This window comes from Rattus rattus, chromosome 4 (assembly GCF_011064425.1).
Source record: "Rattus rattus isolate New Zealand chromosome 4, Rrattus_CSIRO_v1, whole genome shotgun sequence".
In the NCBI taxonomy this organism is placed as follows: domain Eukaryota; kingdom Metazoa; phylum Chordata; class Mammalia; order Rodentia; family Muridae; genus Rattus; species Rattus rattus.
Genome location: NC_046157.1, coordinates 36,510,036 through 36,530,087, shown reverse-complemented (window position 1 = coordinate 36,530,087; position 20,052 = coordinate 36,510,036). Strand labels below are relative to the sequence as shown.

Sequence of the window (20,052 nt, the reverse complement as noted above, 5' to 3'; positions counted from 1 at the left end):
GAGTAACCTTGGATCCGTGTGTATTTGGAAGAAATTGAAGTTATTAATATCTCACAAACTCAATATCTACCTCTGTAGCAAGAAAGAAATAGGTGCCTTTTAGGATTTGTATTGTGTAAACTTATAAATGAAGCTCTCAGAAAAAAGCAAATCATTGTTGTTTTCGTTATCTTTTCCAAGGTAAGGAAAGCATATCTCTCCCTGCCGTGAACCAGGCTGTTTTCTCTATCAGTATTAGAACAGTAACAGACACAGTCATGCTGTGGAGTGCAATAGGATCTTCTTGTTTTCATGCAGACTCAGGGTTTTTATCTTCATTTTTATCCTCCAATATTCTGCTCGCTGTAAGGTCCAAGTAGTCACTGTTAGCTGAAATGGGAAGGCTATTTTCCTGATGTTTTCTTTTTTCTTTTTTCTTTAAAGCAGAGGATATACACATTCCTTATTTTAGTGAGGAATTTCTCAGAACAGTCTCAAAGTCTAGGGACAGCAATCTGACAGCGGTAGCCATAAACCCACTGTTTGTTCTCTAAGTCAAGAAATTGCTGCCCCCTCTCAGCTGGGATTAGCGCTCTCTCCTCCACGTCTGGTTTTTTCATTAAGGTTGACCCAAGAGCAGACTCATTCTGCTGACAGTTGGGACCAGGGAAGAGGGGAAAATAAGTATCATCTTGGCTATGCCCCTAATCACCTGCACAGGAGTCAATGGTCAGTCTGCTGGCAGCGGCAATTTTCCAATGCCGAGGTGCCTGCCCTGAAACTCACAGCTTTGGCACCTTTATGTGGTATATTTTAGGCATAGCATAAAATATAAATCACAGGATTTAACCCTGCGGTCAGGAAGAGTTAAGACTTCTTCTCTCTTTAAGAGGGTTTTGCATGCATTGGACACATGCATGCCTATTTTTGAAAACTATAAAACCCATTAAATCATTTTAGTATGAAGTATTTTGTTATACAAACATAAAATTCTAGGGTTACTTATTTATTTTAATGATACCTCGCAGCATTAGGCTGTATTTGTTGACTTTACATGCTCAAGAACCTCTTTTCAGTTTCCCACTCCCCCACCCCCACCTAAATTATTGCTAAAATGAAGCCACCCATAGAGGGAAGCACACATCATCTCTCTACCTTCTTTCCTAGAACTCTAAAACCAAGTAATCACTTAATGATATCATTGGAAAGAGCTTCCTGAGAAGTTCTTAAAAGCACATCCTTAGATTCTTCACAGCACTGCATTTTCAGATGCGACATGAGATGTGGATTTAGACTGGTCTGCCTAGTAGTCATATGGCCTTTGGCAACAGCTCTGTGACCTCAGTTGTTGGGATCTGTTCTTCAACTAGACATTTCTCCTGAACACTCATGTTGGAACTGCACACCATCTGTGTGCGCTGTTTCTTTCCTCTGTTATAGAGAACGAGATCGTTTAGGAGGAAGGATATGTTCAGGATCTTATAACTTAAAATGGACACCAATGCTCACTATCTTAGTTAGGGTTACTATTGCTAGGATGCAGCACCAGGACCAAAGCTACTTGGGTAGGAAGGCATTCATTTGGCTTACATTTCCAAGTCACTGTTTATCATCAAAGGAAGCCAGGACCTGAACCAAACAGGGCAAGAACCTAGAGCTTGGAGCTGATGCAGAGGCAATGGAGGGGAACTGCTTACTGGCTTGCCCAAGACCCCACAGCCTTGGGGATGGCACCACCCACAGTGGGCTTTGTCCTCCCATATCAATCACTAATTAAGAAAATAGCATCAAAACCAGCTCTAACAATGTGTTCAGTGATCCAAGGAAGGAATGTGGGGTCAGCTATGGTGTAAAGTAGTCACACAGTCACACACACTTGGTGGACGAAGCATGCTCCAATGGGCAAACACCAGCCATTTTACATATATAAATATATACACATACTCACATTTCATGGATGGAGCGAAACTCTAACTACTGTGCATACATGCTCCTATATACATTTGGTGTATGGATGTATGGAGCAAAGTTTCAACAGGCTCCAACAACTTTATTTTTTTTCTCTTAACCTTTTTATAGCATCCACAACAATGTTCTCTGGAAGAAAACGGTTACCTCATACCACAAGTTACATATTCTCTAAAAAACAATCACAAAAGCATACTCTTCAAAAAAAGATTAACTCATTACATGAAAGGAAACTACAACAGGATTATTGATTGTGTAATCCTCCTTTGAAACTCATACCTAAGTAAACATTTCCCGTCTAGCTTTCTCTCCACAAATTCATCCTAACTCCAGAGCAACAATTCTTTTGTCACTGATTAACGAAGTTTAAGCAAGCCAAGTCTATAGTAGCAAGTTTTTTCCTATGCTTACCTGACAACAATTTGTATTTACCAAGAAAAAGATAATCAATCTTACATCTTAGTTTTGAAGTTTTGTTCAGCTAGACTGAACACCCATTCTCTATGCCGTGCTCAGAATTATTTAGTCTTTGTTCACAGCCGTGCCTTTTCACGATGCACACCAAAGCCTGTGACCACATCCCTAGATCACAAAATCCAGGAACTCAGACCCAACCTAGAATGAAATCTTTCCTTTGATCATTAACTTGCCCCAAGCCTACGTCTCTCTTCCTAGTACAATTATGTGACCGCGATGCATGGAAGCTCACTGACCTATGCAGCCCTTACTGTTCTACAAAGGAGGGAGGACTTTCTGCTCTTAGTTCTAACTTTATTATATGTTTCTGGCAAAACAACTTAAACCATCTACTTAAATTTTCTATCAATTACCCCCATCTTCCTAAAACTATTTAAATCAAATCAGGAGTTCTGTAAAATCATTAATTCACCTAGACAATATTATTTTTTATGAAAGTTTATCTTCATATTTATCTGCAGGAAAATTGTCCAAGAGTGAGCTATCTCCAGGAAGCTCACCAACCCAATGCAGATCCTTCTGCATGGCATCCACCACTACAGGTTTGCATGTAGCCATCTTTCTCAGTTGAGGTTTCCTTCATCAGATGTCTTTATCTGTGTCAAGATGGCGTAAAACTAGCCAGGACACCGAGGAAGCTCATGCTTCCCCTCTCTGCCTCACAAGTTACCCTTCATGGTTTAAGCCAGAGTTTCTTTCCACTCCCATCTTCATTTATTAAGATTCCATGATTTCCAGCCTCATGTATAGCAGAGGATGGCCTTGTCCGACATCAATAGAAGGAAAGGCCCTTGGTCCTGGGAAGGCTCAATGCCCCAGTGTAGGGAAATGCCAGGGTGGGGAGGCGGGAGTGGGTAGGTGGGTGGGTGGAGGAGCACCCTCATAGAAGCAGGGGAAGGGAGGATGGGATAGGGAATTTCCAGAGGGGAAACCAGGAAGGGGAATAACATTTGAAATGTAAATAAATATATATCAAAAAATTCTATGATTTTAATTTTCTCTTACAACCAAAGTTACCAAAAAGTTATTGATGAAAAAATATTGAATACAAGAAGTGATTGTAATTTATAGATTAATCCATTTACAAAGGACAAATGCTTTAGAAGTGCTTTGTCCTTCAAATCAATTAGTATATACTTTACTAAAGAGAGTGACTTAAAGAAAATCTTATCTTTGTTAGTTGGAAATGGAGATCTAAACCATGTAATTCTTTCCAATCTCTAGAAACTTTCCAAGATTAAAAGATACATATTTCAAAAATTCCATCTAATGAAAAAAAAAGCCATGCATTTGGAAGAGACTAAGGAGAGACATACAGAAATTTTGTAGGAAGAGAAGAAAGAAATGATGCAATTATATTATAAACTCAAAAATAAAATAAAAATTGTTAAAGATGAGAGAAGTTCTCACTAAAGTGTGTGTGAACCTTACCTGTACACATGCACTCAACGGTGTCCTCCTTCCTTTCTTCCCACTCCTCCTACGCTACCATCAGCCTACCTGACAGTAGTAGAGCTTAGCAGGGTAGCACAACTGGACAGCACTGTGTAGAGAGTCTAGATCCAAGTCTGATTCCTGCCTTTGCTACTTGCCAGCTGTGTGACTGCAGACAGGCTTATTGATTTCCTTGTAAAAATGGAATGTATTGAGAATAAACAGCGTCGTTCGTGTGAAGCACTTGGCCTTGGAGGTAGCGGTGACAGTGTCAGCAAGTGGCACTAAGACATGAAGTCCTTGCTGTTAACTTCTATCTCTTTGCCCTTCTTTATTGGTTTGTTTCCTATCCCTTTATAAATTTTAAAGCCATCGATCTCAAGCTGACCAACACATATTCCATAAAGACACTTCAAGTTTTGTGTTATATGTGGCAGCCCCCTTTCCCATACGTCACACAAGGATGACTCCATCTGCTTTTGCCCGGGATTGGCACACTGAAGAAAGCCCAGAATCGTCCCGAGGACTGTAACTTCCCTCCAGAAAATCACTTCAGCACTCTCATCTTGGCGCCTCTTTCTTTTCTTTCATATTTTATGATTTCACATAATTTGCAATGAATTTCCGGGCAACTGTTACCACCTATAAAGTAAACAGGATGGAAATTAAAATCCCATTGGCTTTTTTATTGTACCTTTCCCGGTTCCTTCGATTTCGCTCTTTTCATGCGTAGATAGTTCTTCACTTTCCATTGCTTTTTATGCTATTTAGATTTAACATGCTCTTTTTTCCCTAAGTGTTTGAAATAAAAATAGAGGACAAGGATTTTTTTTTTAAGCTTTTGTGTTTCATACCACAGCATTTAAAGCGCCAATATCACACGGTGTAATGTACCACTTATTATTTAAGTGTTTTGTTTTTAATTTTTAGTTATTTAAATATACAGGTATTTTGTTTATGCGTGTATATGTGTATCGTGTGTGTGCCTGGTCCTCATACAGATCAGAAGATGGTGTGAGACTGGAGTTATGGATGGTTGTGAGTCACCATGTGGTATTGGAAATTAAATCCAGGTCCTCTGCAAGAGCTGGCAGTGGTCCTAACTGCCTAGCCATCGCTCCAGCCCACCACTGTGCTACGTACATTCCGTACATAGCAGTATATCATGTTTTTCTATTTATTAGGTTTAAAATATTTTTTGAATCCCTAAGTGCATTCTTTGTGATCACATGACTAGCGGTCTATTGAGTCCCACATATTAGTCATATAACTTTGGTTACTGTTGGTAACACTGTCTGCTCCTGTAAGCATTTTAGTATGAACTACATTAGGATTTGTTTGTATTCAAATGATTCCTGAGAGCACTTGAAACAAAAGTGCGTTTGTGATGGATGGGTGAAGTCTTCTGGAATGATCGGGGTCAAGTGAAAAATAACCATTTAAATCATCTTAGTCCTTTATGTGTCTTCCAATATATGAAATTATATGCTGCGTAATGTGAGAAATTCTCAAGCATGTGCTTTCGTGTTTCCATTACATATTTTGTAATGGTATTTTAGGGTATTTCTTATGTTAACATATTTATAATCTTCACAATCTTTTAAATTTTTTTGCTCCAACATTTTTTTTTCTTTTGTTGTCATTAGAGTAGGATCTCACTGTGTAGCACAGGCTGATCTTGGCCTAGTGCACTTCTGCCCCAGAATCTCTATTTCTGAGATCAAAGCTGTGTTCCACCATGTCCAGTTTATTGTTTCTTAGAATAATGAGCAGTATCCTTTTCAATTTCCTTCTCAGTTCCTCCTTCTAGAGCTGTAGTAAGTTTAAATGGATCTAAGATGTTTGTGGTATCACTTTACTCTAGTCCAGTGGTTCTCAACCTGTGCGTCATGACACCTCTGAGGGTCAAATGACCTTTTCATAGGGGGCACATATCAGACACCCAGCACATCAGATACTTACATTAGGACTCCTCAGAACAGTACCATTGCAGTTATGAGGTAGCAAGGAAAATAACTCTGTGGTTGGGAGGTCACCACGACATGAAGAACTGTAGTAAAGAGGCCCAGCATGAGGAAGTTTGAGATCCACCGCTGCAGTCTAAAACCGTGACGTCACCGGAGTTCACGTCTGCTGACAGGAAGGTTTTCAAATTTGACAGATTTGTTCTTCAGAATGATGTTAGTCTTCCACTTTCAGTTCCTTTGGATATATTCTCTTTTGTAGAGAGTTTCAAGCCTTCAATCTTCAGAATATTGAACAATTTAAAGATGTCTCGACTTCCAGACCAGTGAAAGGCTTAGACAGATAGACAGACAGACAGACAGAGGTAATGGTACTTCTGTAGAAACATCCAGGTTTTCCTTTAGCCTCCACATGCATTCACCTGCAAGCACACACACATACACACACACACACACACACACGCGCACACACACATACACATCCACAAAGCTTTGCCTTTTTCATTTTAGAATTTCTATTGAACTATTTTTATAGTTATATTCTTTTTTCAAGTAATTTTTTTATCTTAGTGCTCGAGGTGTTAATAAGCTTATCAGATGAATCACAATGATTTTGCAGTTTGGCTCAAGGTGTTTGATTTAGTTTTAGAATTTCCTGGTTCCCATACATCTTTTTCTTTACAATTTTGAAAACGTTTTAATTCCCCCTTTTATCAGGCATGACTGCCAATTTAATTACTGAGTCTGTATTCACCCAGGTTCACATAGTTACTATGACGTCTGTTCTACCTAATTTCAGTAATTTTCTATTAGTCGGTGTGCACTTTGGCGCTTTGTTGTTATGCACTGATTTCTGTTTAGAGTCACATTCAAACTATTTATGAATTGGCTTAATACCTTTGAAGGTTCATCTTAAATGCCATTAGGATAGGCACATCCGATGTCATAGACAGACAAGGAATCAAGGAACGCCCCCTATGAATTCCCTATATTCATTTCTACATAGTTTCACCTGTCTCCAGTAAGTCCCCTGACTTCATTCTGGCCCCAAATTGGACTTTTCCCGAGATCTGTGCTTTGCTTGTGCCCTCATTTTTGAAACACAGTCCAGACAGTGCCTACTGGCAAGAAGCCCATGTGATCAGAGAAGACAGCTCATTTGATTTTCTTCTCTTAGAAATCACAGACCTTTTTTATTCCTGTTTCCCACCCCCTCAGCGGAAAATTGAGGTGCTCACTTTTATGTTTTAATATTTTAAAATATCTGTGAGCAGAGAGGTAGCCTAGAACATATCACTTCTGCATGCTCACACACACTATTCATCTAACCATCCGTTCGATTATTCTGAAAGAGATATTGAATTCTATTCTCTATCTATTCACCCCTGTAGTTCTGTTAATTTTTACTTTATATTACTTTTTTATTTTTACTTTTATTAGGTGCATAGCCTTTTAATTGGTATGTCTTCTTGATGTATCAAAATTTATTATTGCAGATAAAATATAGCCTACCAATGTGCCTTCTTATGAGTTTCCGATTGTCTGATATTAGCACAGCTATACTAACCACGTTGTATTTTTATAAGTTTGCATTTTTCATTTTGTTTATCTTCAGTCATTTAACTCTACATTTAAAAAGCATCTCATTAGAATAGAATGGAAATGGAATGGGGAAATGATATAATTATATCATAATATCAAAATATAAAAGCAATAATTTTATGAGATGTGTTCTCTCAATTGCCATGATTTCTTGACTGTACAAAAACTGCAGTTATTAATATATATGATTAATATCTCATAGGATATTCGGGATACCCTGTCTGAATGATCACAGCAGCTCCTGAAATCATGGAGTATGATATCATTCTAGTTCTGTCAATAGAGTATAGGAGTTTTAACTTCCTCCACATGCGACAGGAGTATGATGTGACGATAATGTCAGGAAGATGAGAAGGTGGACATTAAAGTATAGTGTGTTGGATTGGTCAATGCAATAGAATAAATGGCTCTGTTCCCACCCATATTCCATCCATTATGTTATGTGTTGTGGATAAAATATAAGTAAAACACTTGCTCTAGGCCAGGAATCTGGTCAGAAGCAAGCAAACTCCTATGGTCCTCAGGTGGGTGCCGGGTTTTTTAAATTCACTCAACCTTACCAAGTTTCTTGGCATGATCCATTACCCCACAGACTTCTTTTACCTCAATGAGTCAGGTAACAGACTTAAAGCTGACTTTCACTAAAAAGTCAAATACCAATGAATAGGTAGGATATGATCCTATTAATCTATAAATTGCATGAACAGCTAAATCTATCCTGTGGAAACTGAGTTATGGCTCCTTGGGGAGGAAGGAGTAGCTGAGGGAATGTAAAGGTCTGTCACTGTTTGATTTCTTGAATTCAGTACTATTTATATTTATATAGGTAGTTTTTCAAAAGTCACCAAATTTTCCTCAGATAGGTGCATTGGCTTGGGTGGGTATTATGTGTTCAGTATAGTACTTTTTCACAGATACACAGATGTACTCAAAGTCTGAGAAATCATCCAAACCCACCTCTCCACCTTTATATCTATAATTTATATTAGTCAGATTTGGGGGAGGCATGGAAAATTTTGAGATAAACAAGAAAAAAGGAAAAACTTAATTTGGCCCTCTAGTTAGAGTTTTCATCCATCATTGGCTTGGTTCATTGCGTTGGGCCTGTTGAAATTCATAGCAAGGCATGTTTATTGGGATAAGGAAGACACATCAAAATATTTTTTTACACCAAGAATAAAAATCTGATCAGAAATGATAACAAGTACTTCTCTGGTAGCATGAGGAAAATCAGCCCAACTTATGCCAGAGTGCAACAAAATTGTAAAATCTGAATTCAAGATTAGCTAATACTATTCAACTTAAAGACTTACTTACTTTTTTCTTTCCACTGTGTTGTTCTCAGCCAATCTTTACAGATCTGTAATTTCCCATCCTGACCCTTACTTTTCAGAAATATTTTCAAACTAGAACACTGTTTTGTTTTGAGTGACTGTGAGATATTTATTTCTTTCTCTTGTAGAACTGCATCAAAACATGTAAACAAGGACCTTGGTAATATGGAGGAGAATAAAAAGCTAGAAGAAAACAATCACAAAACAGAAGCCTAAGAGAGGAGTTGTTTAGATGTCCTGGTAAGTGGAATTGGGGGGCTGTTTGTAGAAGTCACTCCTAGGAAGTGGGGAAGCCCTAGGGGATGAAACCCAAGCTTCACCTGCAGGTACTTCTTAATTAGAGCTCCCTAGTGGGCTCCTCCTAGGATCCATAACCTCCCCTGCATAATTATTATCCACTGAATAATGGAACCCACTTTTGAGATTCTTAGCATCTTATTTGCATTTTGTTTTTTAATGCCAAAAATTTAGCTGCGTACGAAGAGGCTTTATTTTCTAAGTTGGTATTTGGGTTCAGTAAGCACAAACTCTAAATTTATTTTTAAAATCCATTAGAATAAATTTTAATATATAAATACTTTAATCTAAGGATGTGGCATAATTGTGAGTATATTTATACGGCTATCTCCCAAGTCAATTTAATGAAAAGACTGACAAGCTAGTGCACAGAGAGAGAGAGAGAGAGAGAGAGAGAGAGAGAGAGACAGAGACAGAGACAGAGACAGAGACAGAGACAGAGACACAGACAGACACACACAGAGACTGACAGACTTACACACAGACACACAGAGAGAGACAGACAGACAGACACACTCACACAGAGAGACAGACAGACCCACCCACACACACAAACACAAACACACACAAACAGAGAGAAACAGACAGACAGACAGACAGACACACATACAGAGAGACAGACAGACACACTCACACAGAGAGACAGACAGACCCACTCCACACACACACACAGGCTGTCTTCTTGAGGGTACACGTATAGTATGTTGGTGTATGTATGCATACAAGTACCTACATATTCACATATGTGTGCATAATATATGTGTGAGTGCTGTGAAAGTTGCTTATATTCACATTTATTAACTGTACAGTATGATTTTTAAGGCTGCCCCACAAAGGTGTATGACTCAATAGTATCACCAAATATAACTCTACCATTCTTCTTTGTGCCCTTTGACACCAACAAAGTCACCCTTGGGATTAATTAGCCTGTGTTTCGTGGATGTAACTGCTACTACTAACAACATGTAAAAAGCCCAACTTCTGTGAACTTTAGGTTTAATATACATTAACCACAAGTTACAATCTGAATGAGTCATTTGAGTTAATTTCATACCAAAGATGGTGGACATGGGAAACAATTGTCTTCGGAATGCTGTACCTAGGAGAGAAATCTAGGATAATTGAAGTAAGGTCAGTGCGTAAAGTCTGACAGCTGGGCAAAAAGATTGAGGAATCAGAATGGATTTCATTCCCCCGTTCTGCTCAGTGAGACCCAAATACCTAGTAGCAATTTTACCCTTTCCTCTCCACTTCTCTACCCTCTTTTCCTCAATTCCATGTAAGCAATCTACTGATTCTCAACTCTCTGTTTCCCTCAAAATTGGATTAAGTTCCATCTCACTGTAAAACTGAAGACAAGTCCCCAAATTGGACAGTGATTTATAGGGATAGATGAATTTTAAATTTGAAGAAAAATGTAATGAAATGTTGCCGTGAAACATCTTTATTCCCCTAACTTTATATGAATTAGCCATGTCTTACAGAACGAGGGAGGGGGCAAAGGAGGAAGAATGGAGTGAGGACAGAAGAAATGAAGGAGTCATGAATTCCAAAACTATTTCATAAAATGAATAGGGCTGTGATTATAGGTGGACCCAGGGCATGAGGTTTCTTTAAACAATCCCCTCTATGATGTAATTATTGTCACTTTTAGTACAAAGGATCTGTTGTTTATGGAAGAAAAATGATTGTTATGGTAACTTACTTATCTCCTTTTATGTTTTTTCATCATTGCAGAGAAAAAAACATATAAAGAAATTGAAGCATGAACGTGGATTGTATTTAAGACATATACAAAGACAATGACAGCAATTCATGGTTCAAGTATTAAGATGTTCATCCTACCAAGCTGTCCCGGGATCTTAGAGAATTATCTCAAGTAAAACAATGAAATAAAGTTATAAAATTACAACAAGATTTGGCAGCCATGATAATAGGTCATATGTTGTATTTCGTTTGATTTTTTTTTCTGTAAATGTCTGCACTGAGGATTTCTTTCAGTTTGCCTTTTATGTAAATTTTTTACGTAGCTATTTTTATACACTGTAAGCTTTGTTCTGGGAGTGGCTGTTAATTGGATGTACAATGTAATGTTTATTTCAATTGTTTATATGGGTAGTCTGAGCAGGTGCGGTTCTGATTCTGATTGCTATCAGTAATGCCCCAAACTTTCTTGTGAGGATCTGAAACCCAAAGGTGGCAGTTGTGAGATTGGGACACGGATCTTGCCCAATCGGAAGCTGTTTTATTTTTTTTTTTTAAATCTGGAGAGTCAGGAGCACCATAAGATATGATGGTCTCTATGTGCCAACGGGTTCCCCGAAGCGAGTCACAAACACATACGGCAACACCACATGTGAATGATACTTTTAAACTGACAATTTCATCTTCTCTGAGAAAGACATACACAGAGTTTGTATAACATTTTACTTAACGACACTTGCTAAAAAATTACATTCTGTTTTTAAAAAAATTAAGGAAAATGTAAAGAAGAATATCTAATATGTCAGAGAAAGGTGGAAACAAATCACAGCTCGCATCCCCATAGTCACAGATCACAATGTAAATCACTGTAATTAAAATTGGTGTTAAATCCTTTGGGTTATCCACTGCCTTAAAATGACACTTATTTCCTTAAAAAAAAAAAAGAAAAGAAAAGAAGAGATATCAGTCAGAATTGCAGATTTTTAACAGTGGTCATTATTAAAGCTGTGTTATTTTCCACAGAATATAGAATATATATTTTTTTCGTGTGTGTTTTTGTTAACTACGCTACAGATATTGAATGCACCTTGAGATAATTTAGTGTTTTTAACTGGTACATAATTTATCAAGCAGTACATGAAAGTGTAATAATAAAATGTCTATGTATCTTTAGTTACATTCAGATTTGTAACTTTATAAACATGTTTTCTGCCTGAGGTACTTTTTAAGGAGGTAGTGTTGTACATGAGACCTTTTTGAAGTAGATTGGATAAGGGCCAGTAGCGACTTGCGACTAGACTTTAAACTTTGGTCTTTCAGGTGGAAGCTTCAGTTCTGGGACCACACTGCACCGCAATTTTGTCCCAGATTTATGTGTATAACTTTAACTGAGAAAAGAAAAAAATATGCCTATTAGATTTCCAGGTATAGAACTGTGTTCTTTGAGAGGGAAAGGAAATATGGTGTTTCCTTTTAGACTCAAACAATAAAGCTATTATGAAGGCGATGAGAAACTAATCAAAGATTAATCTCTGCTCGAGGTTGGGGATAACGTCTTGCCACTTCTGCATACTGAGAGATGTGTCGTTGTACATTTGTAACCATATGATATCTGAGCAGTAGTGTCTCAGTTTAATAAAAGCTTCCTATAGTACATTGGTATGGATTAAACAGATAAAATATTCTATTAGACTCCATGCTATATAAAATATGGGGAGGGGGAAGAAAACGTTATTTTGCCTCTAAACTTTGATTTATTGAAGTTTTATTAGGCAAGAAAAAAAATTGAATCTTGATCAATATTTAAACCAAAGGGAAAAGGGAAAACCAAAACCAAACCAAAGTTCTTTGTTTTGCATGGTTACGCCATTCAGTATATCTCTGTAAATAATATGATTTCTTTTTGTTTTCTCTTTAGAATTTTGTTAAAGAAATTCTAAAAGTTTTAAACACCTGCTTTCCACAATAAGCCATGAACACTACAGTGAGCAGTGAGATTAGTTCCCTGTTAATTCTTTTTGTTTGGTTGGTCTTTTTTTTTCCTTCCTTCTTTCCTTCCTTTTTTCTTTCTTTTTTTTTTTTTTTTTTTTTTTTTTTTTTTTTTTTTGGTGTGGGAGATCAAAGGTTTAAAGTCTTACTCCTAAGATGTGTTTGCAGAAAGAAGGAACGGGGCATCAGGAGAGCAGGGAAAATGTTTATTTCTAGTCGGGTAAGGTGTTCACTTGCAATGGTGACTGAGTCCACAAACAGCTGTTAGAACCTAGACAGCAGCATGACTGGCTCAGAGCTCTGGACCACCAGCAGATGTTTACAAGAGAGGACAAGATTGATTGCTACTACTGCATTAGCGTCTGCAAAAGGAGGAAGCTCACTCTGCTCGAGAGCACCTCCGTGTACCGCGTCACACTGGAAGGAAGCTAATTCCCAGTCTTCAACTTGTGGAGTTTCTTTTCTCCAGTGGCACTCGTTGGCAACTAGATACAGGTTTCTAACTGGTTCACGGTTCACCCCCTATATGTAATTATAGGAATTGTATGTGGCAATGGATTAACATACCCCTTTATGCCTAAAAAAAAAAATAAAAAATATGTCTTCACATATCCCTCATAGCTGTCTGCCTCTTGACTGCAACAGGATGTTCATGTACAAGAAGTGATTTTCTTTAATAAAAGGTGGAAATGTTGTTGTGATTGTCCATCGCTCTGAAAATGGATTATAAAAGAATAAAACTAGCGGGACTTCTTCCTGGAGGGAGTTCCCTTGAGTTTTTACCCAGGAGTTTCTAAAGGTGCCTGTCTTCACTCTTAGGGTTACGGTACCAGGTTACTATCCTTAGCTTTTGATTAAGGGCATATTTTCCTTTCTTTTTTTTTTTAAACCTCTGTTTAGATCACCATTTGAAATCATCTATGCATGGTTTTTCACAGAAATGTGCTGTCTTTCCAATAAAAGGAGCTACTTATATTCATCAGAGGTGACAATGAATGCTTTGGGGACAGTCAAACTGGCCATGGCACAAGCACATAATCCCAGCATTTGGGAGGCTAAGGCAGGTGCTTGAGGAGGTCCATGCTAATCTGTGCTACACCATGATCTCTGAGCCAGCATGGACTACAGAGTAAAGCTGTATCGCCAAAAGTTAAAAAACAAAACAACAACAACAAAAAAACAAACAAACAAACAAACAAAAAAACCAAAGTCTGGAGCAGCTTCTTTGAGGCCATTCACTCATCCCCTCGCCAGTCACCGATAATATCACACATCTCACTTCCCAGCTAGAAGCTCAGGGGTGAGGTCTGTGGCCCCCAGCAGCACATTTCTGCAAAATGGATTCCTGATGCTTTGATCCAGGCTACTACTGGTAAATCTCAAAGTTTCTGGAAACACCCTCCTTCAAGTTAATGAAATGGGAAGATCGTGATTGACATATCAGTCGATAGATCCTAAGAGATTATTTTAAGATGGCTCCATAATTGTCGGTATCATGTAATCCTTCACATCTGTAAGTGAAATGCACTTGGATGCTTTGTCTCTCTGTTACAATTTAGCGTAGTGCTATCTCTCCCTTCCCTTTATTCCTATATATCCCTCCACATTCTCCTTCAAACTCATGGCCTCTTCTTTTTTCACTAGTCATTATTGCATGCACATGTGAATATGTATTTACATACATACTCTTAAATATAACTGGCTCAGTTTGTATAACGTCACTAGTATGTGTGTTTACAGGGCCAATCATTCAACGTGCTCTTCCCTGGAGAAGACTGCCTCTTCAGCTCCCCATTCAACAGTGCATTTGAAACACGCACATTGCATCCTATTTAAGTAGCTATAAGACAGACATGAAGTACATGTATTATTTCATTATTTATTGGCTTTTTCTCTCATTATCGTAATAGACATGATCCTATCCTAAGCCCACAGATGGGGGCAAAATGAATGTTTGGGTTGGGGGCAGCATTGACACACTACTTATGGCCAAGATTCCAAAAGGCAGGCTGGACCCATCCTATACTTACTACCTCTTTTATGGAAGTATACATCTCTCAGTACTTCTGAAGACTCCCAAAAGAACAGACTAACATTCAATACCCAATGCTTCCTCTATTAAATATCAGATGCTCATTGAAATTAAGTCAATAAATAAAAGCCGTGCCATTTTCTTCAGAAAGCATAGCTATTTATGAAAAAGTTAGTCCCAAGTTGTAAGTCCCAAGTCTAAGAATCCGATACCAATGGCGTCTTTACTTTTGAAGTGGGTGCAGTGTACTTGGCGTTATGCACGTCCTGCATTTACAAAAGAACGCAGTTCAGTTAAGGGTAGGATGGCTGGCTTATGTGAGCTCCTTTATAAAAACTCTTCCTAAAAATGCACTTTATTAGGGAAACATGAAGGCAGAAACCTGGAGCTCATTTTCCCTTGCTTCTCTGTCTTCACCAATTCATCATCCTCATTCAAATCCAATTCATTTCCCCCCAAATTGCCTTCCTCATTTTTCCTTATAAATGCCTTTTCCATGCAAAAATATTCCTTAGAAAACAAATGGACGGGCATAGAACTTCAAAAGCGCATCCCGTGCTCAGGTTACTTGTCTTGTCTCCTTTTATTAGCTCTCTCTTAGGAACGTTTTCCTCTGCAACAGAAGGCCAGGAGAATGAGAGAAAATGGCTTCAGTTATGGATATGCACGAACATGTATGTGAACACAGAGAGAGAGAGAGAGAGAGAGAGAGAGAGAGAGAGAGGGAGGGAGGGAGAGGAGAGAGAGAGAGAGAGAGAGAGAGAGAGAGAGAGAGAGAGAAAGAAGGAGGAGGAGGAGGAGGAGGAGGAGAGGGAACATTTTAGTACTATTGTATGGATGAGGAAACACAATTTGATTATCAAAAAAAGGATTTGTATTCGAATGATCACAACATAGGAAGCAGAAAAGGCATGGAGATAAACATACTTCTTTATAAATTTATTTATTTATTTATCTTATGTATATGAGTACTCTGTAGGTGTCTTGAGACACCAGAAGAGGGCATTTGGATTCCATTACAGATGGTTGCGAGCCATCATATGGTTGCTAGGAATTGAACTCAGGACCTCTGGGAGAGCAGTCAGTGCTCTTAACCGCTGAGCCATCTCTTTGGCCTCTCCTAATCCTTTCATGGTTGGCATTCCACAATTGTCCAAGGCTACTTGAAGGCCAGCAGTTGCAATGAAATATACACAAGTAAACACAAGTGTGTAAGCCCTAAACGATCGGTAAATATTGAGGACTCAACATCATTGAGGCCTCACTACAAGGTGTTACAATCTGGAAAAGTCTTATATTCTAAACAGCACGTGTTATGGTGTCCTGAAGGCAAAATAGCTGATAAAAATAGGCTTTTGGTGATTTTTTTCCCTCTTGCTCTAATAGTCTGTCCACTGTTAGCTTTAAAATAGTCTTTTATGGGAAAAAAGCATCATTTATTGATTCTGATTTCAAGGGAAATGGCTATTATTTTGCACTTTTTGGATTCACTTACAGTAGTAATCTCCCTCCCATTTTTCTTGATCTAGGGGCCCTTGTTTTCATATTTAATCGTTATATACACACCATTTACATAATAATGGGCTTTTCTTCACATTTATAACAGCTTCAGGCAAACAACAAATTCATCTTCCCACATGTTGCTGGCTGGAGAATTTTTTTTCGAAAAATGTAACTTAAAGGTTTCCCACAGTGGCTTTGCTACTATTCCATTCATTTGGGTTTGATTTTTTTTTCCAGAGCTGAGGACCAAACCCAGGGCCTTGCACTTGCTAGGCAAGCGCTCTACCACTGAGCTAAATCCCTAACCCCTGATTTTTCTTGAATAAACTGCCTGTATAATCAAATACATATTCCACAATTGTCACCACCACAGTATTATATTCTTGTTGTCTTACTGACAACAATAATAATTATTATTGGTACACAAAGAATTTGACTGGTTAATAAATGTCTTGTTTATGCCAAGCAACCAGAGCTTCCAGGGACTAAGCCACTACCTAAAGTCCATGGACTGACCCTGGACTCTGACCTCATAGGTAGCAGTGAATATCCTAGTAAGAGCACCAGTGGAAGGGGAAGCCCTGGGTCCTGCTAAGACTGAACCCCCAGTGAACTAGATTGTTGGGGGGAGGGCGGCAATGGGGGGAAGATGGGGAGGGGAACACCCATAAGGAAGGGGAGGGGGAGGGGGATGTTTGCCCGGAAACTGGGAAAGGGAATAACACTCGAAATGTATATAAGAAATACTCAAGTTAATAAAAAAAAATGTCTTGTTTTGTGAGGTTTCTGAAACACAGAAGATGTGGTGTTTCTATTAATACCTTTAGCGTGCTTGTCCAGTTGTCACCTGACACCCAGATAGAGAGTAGTTTATGTGGCTTCAGTCCAATTGCATCAGATCATGACTATTAGAAGGGGGCTATGGATATGTGGGTGTGTTGAGGCAGAATATCTGCTTTTCAATTCATAGAGCCCCACTCTTCAACAAAGAACTACAGGGACTGAGGAATGCTGACATCAGAAGAAATAGTCTTCCCCAGAGATGAGCCCTTTAATAGATTATCCAATACCAAGTGGCCAGCTCTAAAATTATATACATGTCAGTAACAGTTAGTAAGCTGAGCAGGTTGAATTTATTTGTGTGTGTGTGTGTGTGTGTGTGTGTGTGTGTGTGTGTGTGTGTGTATGTGTGTGTGTGTCTGTCTGTCTGTCTGTCTGTCTGTCTGGGTCTGGGTCTGGGTCTGGATCTGGGTCTGGGTCTGGGTCTGGGTCACAGAAAAAGAAGCCATGATTTCTGGGAGCTATATGAGATTCATGGGAGGGGTTGGTAGGAAGAAAAGGAAGGGATAAACAACATCAACATAATTGCCTTTTAACTTTAATTCTTTTACTCTTTAAAACAAAATTTTGTAAATTTTTTGTGATGCACCCCAATCCCCAATTCATTTAGGGATGGACCAACTCAGAGTCCTGGATGTGATGGGAGGTTGCTGAGTTGATCAGCCCACTTCTGTACTCACACCACCAGGTCGAGTTCTCCAGTACTGCTCCAGGTTGCTCATCCAGTGCCACAACCACTAAGGAGTGGGAGCCTTGACTTTGCCACTAGGGACAGCTCTACTGTGCCACCCAGGTGGGTTGCAGGACCCATTTTCCTGAGTGCTACAGTCAGTGAAAGGCAGAGCCAGCTCTTCTGCTCTCATGGCCTTAGGGATAGCTCACCTGTCATCATAGCTCACAGCTCATCCTACTCGGCAAGAGGTATTAGAGGGCATCTTTCCCTTGCCCACACCACCCCATGGTATATGAGGCATGGAGCCAGCTCTCCCAAGTCCTTGGAGACGACTTCCCAGCTTCCCTGCTCTCAGGGTCACCTCTACCACGCTGCCCAAAATAGGAATAAGGCCAGCATTCCAGATTGTGGTGGCCAGTGAGGGACAGGGACAGCTGAACACAATGCCTGAGGCAGCAGTCCAAGCCAGGTATATCTGCACGGCCTTTAATGGTAACACAGGCCTTGGTATATCAACCTAGACCCCAACTGACATAAGATCATAGACATGACCCTCACAGCAGCATGGCCCTCAGATACCCACTTGGTCTCTCGTGGCAGCCCAGACCACAGACATCTGCTTGACCCTTGGTGGTAATTTGGGCCACAAACATCTACACAGACCCCAGCTGCAGCAAGACCAAGGTCCAAGACAAGGCTCTTGGTGGCAGCCCAGGCCAGTACTTCACCAGGGCCTCCTCATATCTGCCTTTAGCTCACCACCACTGAGTCTCCAGTTCCGCCTTTCTCCAAGAGCAAGAACCCCTCTGCTTCTCTTTCTCTCCCATCTCTCTGACTTGTACTTCACCATACATTCATCCATTATGGTGGTTCCTGCAGCCGGTGTTTCACTGTTTTTTTTTTTCTTCCCGCCTTCCTACTTGGGTGGGAATGGCCAGTTGGGTGCTTGGGTGTCTGTTTTCCAGCTGCCATCTTAACTTTAAAGTTTAAGTTAAAAGATTTCTAACTTTCTATCCAGTGGGGGAAATCACATTGGTACAAATGAAATGAAATGCTTTGTTTTGTACGTTATCAATGAAAGACCAGAATGGAGCACCTGAGGTTTAGAGAGATGGGAACTCAGGTTATGATTTGAGTCTCACAATTAACCAGGGATTTTAGCTGTAAGTCATGTGAATTTATAACCACAATTAGTTGAACGTTTGATAAATGCTGGCCTTCATGGATGAAGCACAAAAATCCCATCATCAGCCCCAGCCTACACAGTCTTTGATGTTTGTCCCTGGTTCACAATATCTTTTAAAAAGAAGCTACCACAGTATTGCTCTTTCTCATCTGTACCACTCTGTGCAGAATCCAAAAGACCCCTTTCCAATTTCAATATTTTTGCAGAAAGTTCTACTCTGGGTTTGTATGCTCCATGTTGTGTACTGGATGTCCAAATTCTTCACTCTACACTGTCCATAATCTTTTTCTTTGACACTATCGTTCCTATTCAGAAGGACTTGAGCCTGTCTTCCTAACCTTGACCAGAGTGATTTGCCTCAGCCAATAAAATCATGTGTGGTTGGCTAGTTGAGTCTAAGTGTCCACCAAGTCTCTCCTCTTGCTTCTTTGTGCTTCGGTCATTACATGAGAAAGGCCAGCTGAGTCCTCAGGGGTGGGAGAGGCACATCAAAGGTCTATACCAGGTTAGGTACACCATGAGAGTTGCACAAAAGACCATCTGAGCCCAATGCAGATAACCTGGCTCACAGATGGCCTACAGATGTGTGTGGTACGTTAATAATTAATTAGTGTTCTAGGTCACTGAGATCTGAGTCTATTGTTGCTCAGTAATAGCTAACTCGAATCTACCTTCAGGGTCAACTGAGTTCCTGGTTTGCTTATTAGGTCAGGAAGTTACCAGAACTATACTTTTTAGAAAGTTGACGTATATTTTAATTGACTCCATACGGATGAGTCATTTTGTACTTTGAAAATGTTCCCCTCTTTTCTGAACATTCTGGAACAAGGACTTACTACCCTTACCTTCAGTAGACTCTTATTATCCTTTTGAATTAACATTTAAAATCAGTTTTAGTCCTACCGGTTAACTATCTAGAGATCTGTCTACATATACAAGTCTGTGATAGTAGGGTTTGTGACTTGCCTTTGTCCTTTCCCATTGTTCCAAAGTTCATCACTCAAGATAGTTTTGTATAATTGCTCTTTTTATCTGCCTACATAATTGCATGCCAATACCTTTCCTCAAAT

At 39.3% G+C, this 20,052-nt stretch overlaps 1 protein-coding gene across 2 annotated transcripts in view; it reads left to right on the top strand.

Annotated features, from left to right (window-relative positions):
* Positions 1-13,336, top strand: part of Alcam (activated leukocyte cell adhesion molecule) — a 194,086-nt gene extending 180,750 nt beyond the window's left edge. For both annotated transcript variants that reach the window (XM_032900289.1, XM_032900290.1), the window contains 2 exons: positions 8,887-8,998; positions 10,793-13,336. In XM_032900289.1, the coding sequence (XP_032756180.1) occupies positions 8,887-8,974 (88 nt within the window). In that variant the 3' untranslated portion in view covers positions 8,975-8,998; positions 10,793-13,336. The remainder of the gene's footprint in view (positions 1-8,886; positions 8,999-10,792) is intronic.
* Positions 13,337-20,052: the final 6,716 nt, after the last annotated feature.